The following is a 6,387-nucleotide window of genomic DNA, read 5'->3' as shown; positions in this document are numbered from 1 at the left end:
GAGTTTGATAAATCAAATTCAGTAAATAACTCTTATTTCTCAAAGCAAAAACAACAAAGAACTGGAGCATGTATTATGAACAATGAAAAAGTGAGTAGTAACCTATAGTCACTAAAGGAAAGTAGCTATGAAATATGCCATGATTATTATAACAAATTATAATATACTAGTGTATATATCAGTTAACTATTGATGCTAAAATATTTTAATACTTAAAATGCACTACACTAGGTATCCTTGTACCTTAAAATGATTTATCAGCCATTTATTATTTTTAAATCCTATCCAATACATTGAAAAAGTAAGCACTAACCCAATGAATTCTAGTAATTTTCTGTAGAGTCATCACTCTAGGGTACCGTCCGCCTCAGCTAGCCAATACTAATATGGTTCTATCGACATACACATTAACGCACAAGATCAAATTATTTTTCAAAAATTTCCATAAGCATTTTTTAATAGGTTTTATAGTTACATTATAAAAAATGCTAATATCCCAAAGTCTAGCATAAGAAACAAGAATAATGCCCCTAACAAAGAAATATATGTTTATACCAAAATAAATAACAATTAATTACCTTTAAGCAAATGACACAAAACTCCAAGCCTTCAAGATAATCAATTGACAGCGCTACGAGGGAAACGACTAGAAGATCCTACAAACAAGAATCTTGTCAATGCTTGCAACATAAGGTTTACAAAATTCAAGCTTGTATCTATATATATTAATCAAGTCTAAAAGATAATATAGGGTCAGATTAATTCGAACATTATACATAAATAAGACTTCCTCCCTAAGCAACCCAATCTAATAATAATAATAATAATAATAAGATAAAACTGAAATAACATTCCCACCAATCAAAACTAGTAAAAAAGATGAAAAAGGAAAACATGATTATATATAATTTGATAAACATAAAGAAAAAAATAAAAGAGCGGGAGGAGAGAAGAGAATATGAAGGAGTTTACTATTGAAGGAGAGAAAAAAAAATTGAAGAAGATAATTGCTGGTTTTGCCAAATAATCAAATGGCGGCTACGAGGGAGAAGAGTGAGAAAGAGGTTTGGTGACTGCAGAGAGGCAAGTGAAGAACAATATTAAAGAGTGCCCTAGCCTCCAACCCTTCATAAATTGAGAGGACATGGAAGGAGATTGAGTAGGAAAAATTATACATAATGGGATAAAATCTTGTAAGGCGGTGAAATCACAAAATTTTCGTGATTGGAGAGAGGAGAACATGCGGCTGGGGCCGCCCGGGTCATTCGCCTGTGAAACATACGAGATAGTGCGGTTCGCTCGTGTGTGCGAGAGAGAGACCAAATCGTAACCGATCCGGTTCGAGCGTTACACATAGAGAGAACTATTCGTATGGAAATTGAAGAGAACAATAAACAACTTATTGAAAAGAATGATAATGCTTAAAATCAAGATTGAGAGGATAACATCCTTGCAATATAGTTAGCATCTCTTTTGACTAAGTGGACATTAAAGCAGGAATTTATCTCTGCATGATATTGACAAAGAGAAGAACCAAAAAAAAAAAAAAAAAAAAAAAAAAAAAAAAAAAAAGAATTCTCTTCTGCTGCAAGTCTATTGTTACAGGAAGTGCTCCTGATCTTCTGCCAAGCAACTAGTCTCATGATAAAGAACTTTTATTACGTTCAGTGTAAGGACGTAGAGGAACGTCCGGTTGGAGGCAAAATCCCACCAAAAAACTAGGTATTTGCTTGGTACAACTAGGTATTATTTGATATTAACGAGGAATACCACTCTTTGAATACCAATACCGAGTTATACCGAGCTGTACCGAGAAATACCGAGTTGTACCGAGTTTTTCTAGGAAAAACTCGGTACAACTTTTGTATAACTCGGTATTTCTCGGTTTAGCTCGGTATAACTTGGTATTGGGTCTTCAAATGATGGTATTCCTCGTTATTGTTTGGTATTGCTCGGTATTTGCTCGGTACAACTCGTTTTTTGGCAGGATTTGGCCTCCGATCGGACGTTCCTCTGCGTCCGGCCTCCGACCGGACGTTCCTCTGAGTCCGGTCGGAGGATGTAATAATTGTTCCATGATAACACTTCGTTTTCAAGCACAGAGAACCCTCCCACTTTCTCTGTTCACTGCTTCTGACGTTGCTAAGCCAATGTATCAACTACTAAAAGTCTTGACACCAAGAATCTAATTTCAAAAGTTGTGCAATGAACCACGATAGCTTAATAAAAGGCCTTATTTTTTATGCCGAGGAACCATCCGCTGTCATATCTGGCTTAGCCAAATGAGCTTGGTGGTCCGTAATTCCCGGCTGACCTACAGGGCCACCCACGACTCTGTACCTGCAGTCGGCGGATAAAGGCCAAATTTTCAGTAAATAATTGCATATAGTATCTCTTTTTCTTTTGCCTTACGTAAATTTCAAAAAAGTGGTTTGCTTCAATCAATTATTGTGCCTCTCGCCGGTTCACACTCGCGTACAAAACTTTTTCATTGGGCATATCGGCAGTTCAGCTAAAGCTTGTTCTTTCTAATGTCCTCACTCATTTCTCTCATTCCCACCTTCGAAAGCCTAACCAAATCCAAACCACAAACCACACCCAACCCTTCATTCATCAGCTTCACTTGCATGCCACGTGGCATTTCATCATTCAAAATGCCACGTGTCATTTGCTGGAGATGCAGTTGGGGTTCAAACTCTTATTCCAATAATATCCAAAAAATTCAAATAGGGAAAAATGTTGACCACTCAACTAAGAATCCCATAGGAGCCAAAAAAGCAGGCCTGTGCCTTGTAAGAACTGAAGGCATGCCCCGTATCTTCCCAGCACAAAATTCCTTATTTAAGAAGTAGCTCTGCTTGCTCTCACCACGCACCATTACTCATTTACCTCCTAATTGCTTTTCTTCTTCTTCTTCATCTTCCCTCTTCTGTTGTATTTCTCCTTCTTTCCTTTCATGGAAGTCAACGGTTTAGTCATGAGTTCTCAGTTACCTCCTGGCTTTCGTTTCCATCCTACAGACCAAGAACTCATCAATTGTTACCTGACAAAGAAGGTCGCTGCTTCTTTGCCTTCAGATTGGGATATTATAGCTGATATTGATCTCTACAAATTCAATCCATGGGAGCTTCCTGGTGATTAATCATTCCTTCATCATCTCCTAATTGAATATTTAATTGGCCGGCCATGAATTCATGAATGCGCTGAAGTCATAGTTTTGTAGCCTCATCATTTTTGTTTTATTTTGTTGCAGGCAAGGCTTGCTTTGGTGAGGGAGAGTGGTTCTTCTTTAGTCCTAGAGAAAGAAAGTATCCTAATGGTGTTCGGCCTAATAGGGCGGCCGGGGTGGGCTATTGGAAGGCCACCGGTACAGATAAGCCTGTTTTGAGCGCCGATGGCACCCACTGCATCGGCGTCAAGAAAGCTCTCGTCTTTCATAAGGGCCGGCCACCGAAGGGCACTAAGACCGAATGGATTATGCAGGAATATCGTCTCTTGAATTCCAAGATTGCTCCTTCTCAATCTCAGAAGCAGAAGGGAGGATCTATGCGAGTAAACCTCAAAACTTTTATATATTTAATTAATTTTGTACCTCCTGTTCTTTCTTTTCTTTCATAAGCTAACGTTAAAATTTGGGCCTGATTTTCTCAGTTGGACGAATGGGTTCTCTGCAGAGTAAGGCAGAAAGGCAACTTGCCAACTGCAAGTGTTGAAGAAGCTGAGACCTGCAGCCCAACAGAGTCTTCCTTCACTGTCAGTGCTCAGAGCGAAGAAAGGCAAGAGTTGGTGATGAATAGTACCAGCTTCCCTGACTGGAATGAAAACCAGCTTCTTCGCTACCCTTTTGAGTCTCACGAGGAAAGGGAGAGCATAGGAGAAGTTTTGGACCCTGCCATCTTCATTAGAAATTCGCAACTTGGACTCAGCTACGACTATTTCGAGGTAGAACAAGCTTCTTCTCCGTTGATTCCGTCGGCGTTCGGTTCAATGAAGAGAAAGCAATCCTTTGATCTGCTTGATGAGCTGATGCTACAACAATCTAAGAAGAGGTTGCAATGCTCCGCAGATGGGCTGTTCTCGCCTGCAGAGTCTGTTGCAATCAATCAATTCTTCCCGGACTTCTTCCTATGATGACACGGGCTGTGTTGAGAATTTATGATAAGATTATGGAGATGATTATGCTATCATACAATTATGACCAAGGTTGGGATTTTATTTTTTTCTTCTTCATTTTTGGCTTTGGCTTATGAAAGGGAGAGGGAATAGTTGTATTGAGAGATCAATTGGGCCAGGTCTTCATACAACTGTGAAAGAGCAAAGGAAATGCTCTCTAATTTCTTCATGGATCAAGATTGACTTAGCCATTGTAGATTATCATTCATGTATAATTTGTAATAAAATTTCCCTTCTGTTGTATATGATTGAAATTTATGCTATCTACATGGATTTGGAGTGTTCATTTTGAAGAGTTGGCTTCCAGGTTGTTTTTATTGATTGAAATTAAGATGATATGGCTTTCATTTGACATGATCAACTATGAAATTTTTAGGAAAATGGTAGCACATAGTGTTAACTAATGGTCTGATTGGGATAACTTTTTCATTGTTTTGCTTTTCAGATAATAATCATAATTTTATTTGATTATTGATTTCTTATTGTTTTCTCACTGTTTTTAGAAATTTTTGTAATAAAAAATAACTTTTTATAACCAAATAGTTAAGTTAATTTCTCCAAAGCAACTTCTCAACAAATTATATTAAAAATTAAATATAACAATTTCAAGGCGGATATGTCTTTTAAATTTTTTGAAGCCTTTGTTATAACAGAGTTTGTACATTCATCCATATAATTGGCTCTATAACTCTTAAATGTATATAAGAATTAACTATTTTTCTCCATAGTTTTTCACTTAGAATTCTCCCAAAATAATACAAGTTGGTATTAAGCTCATAATTATTTCAAGATGATTTTTTAAATGAATTGTTAGAGAATGTACCTTAAATCTATATTATTACAATATATTTTATGTTGAATTAAATATTTAATGATAAGTTTAACATGTACTGATATTATCTTTTGATATAATATTTAGTATTATATTTATTCCATAATTATTTATGTAACAATAATTTAGTATAGAATTATATACAAGAGAATTGAATTAAAGATAAGAATAATCTAAAATAGTTCATAATTATTAATTATAGTTGAAATCAATAATTAAATATTATTAGTATGGTCTATTAATATTAAGAATGGAATAGACTTATTCGAATTACTCGATATGGAGATATTAAGAATGAATGTACTTTATATGATATGATTATATAGAATTAGACCAGATAAAATTTGAATTTTCTAATAATTATTTAACTAGAGAGATTGTAAAATTAATCATAGAGATGATCATATATAAAAATATTAATTCTGAAATATTAATAAACTCTTATTTATGATATTTGATTTCTTGACTTACTCGAAAATAGTTTGGAAGACATATTTCATATATTAGAAACACAATGAAACAAATGATTATAACTGTTAATATATTATATTGAATTCATTACTTTCAATACTAAAAGTTAAAAAATTAATTTGCTTGAATAATTAATTCAAAACTTGAATAATTGAGCACATAATTTTTGTGATAAGATTACAAAGTTTATTGTTAATTTTAGAATTAATTGGAATTCAAGGATCAAGATATAATTAGTAAGGTGACATAATTACTTAGCTCTAATTATAATTTTTTTATGGAGAATTAGTTTATATGTAATGATTAAATCAATTGACAATTCAATTTTTTAAATTGAGTAAATTGTACTATAATTTCAAGAGTGCAGTTTCATATTTATAGTAGAATAATATTGAAATTAACAATTTTAATTTTTTATTTTAAGAATTAAATTAATAGTAAAATTTATTAGGGCTTGAATTATAGGTTCATAGGTCCATTCTTCATCACCTTAGTACTATTATATAGTAATTGAAATTATTGTTAATAATGCAACATAATATAAATCTTAACTTATGATTATATTAGTAACAACTTTATATTATAAGAACACTTTTTATTTATATTATATAAAATTTCATGAGATGATGATGTGTCATTAAAGATAGACACTATAGGGAAATAGCTCATTACCAGCGGAATTTTCGACGGATTTCCGACGGATTATTTATAAATATTTTTGACAAATTTTTCAGCGGATTTTCTGACAAATTATTTAAATCTATGAAAATATAATTTATTTGTAATTTAACTCATTAATAATTTTATAGTTTATTTTAATTAATTATTAATTTAATGGCATATTTTTAATTAATTGTTAATTAACTAATTTATTTTGACTATCAATTAAAATAATAAACTTAAATAAATAA

The 6,387-nt window shown here is 33.1% G+C and overlaps 1 protein-coding gene across 1 annotated transcript; it reads left to right on the top strand.

The window, feature by feature from the left end:
• Positions 1 to 2,770: 2,770 nt before the first annotated feature.
• Positions 2,771 to 4,436, top strand: LOC110104261 (NAC transcription factor 29). The gene is made up of 3 exons (XM_020833288.2): positions 2,771 to 3,134; positions 3,254 to 3,552; positions 3,652 to 4,436. Exons 1-3 carry the CDS (start codon positions 2,957 to 2,959, stop codon positions 4,129 to 4,131), a joined length of 957 nt encoding a protein of 318 aa, XP_020688947.1. The 5' UTR covers positions 2,771 to 2,956; the 3' UTR covers positions 4,132 to 4,436.
• Positions 4,437 to 6,387: the final 1,951 nt, after the last annotated feature.

Source organism: Dendrobium catenatum, unplaced genomic scaffold, assembly GCF_001605985.2.
Source record: "Dendrobium catenatum unplaced genomic scaffold, ASM160598v2 fragScaff_scaffold_943, whole genome shotgun sequence".
NCBI classification, from domain to species: Eukaryota; Viridiplantae; Streptophyta; class Magnoliopsida; order Asparagales; family Orchidaceae; genus Dendrobium; species Dendrobium catenatum.
The sequence above is the reverse complement of the archived record's forward strand: the minus strand, read 5'-3'. Positions and strand labels throughout refer to the sequence as shown.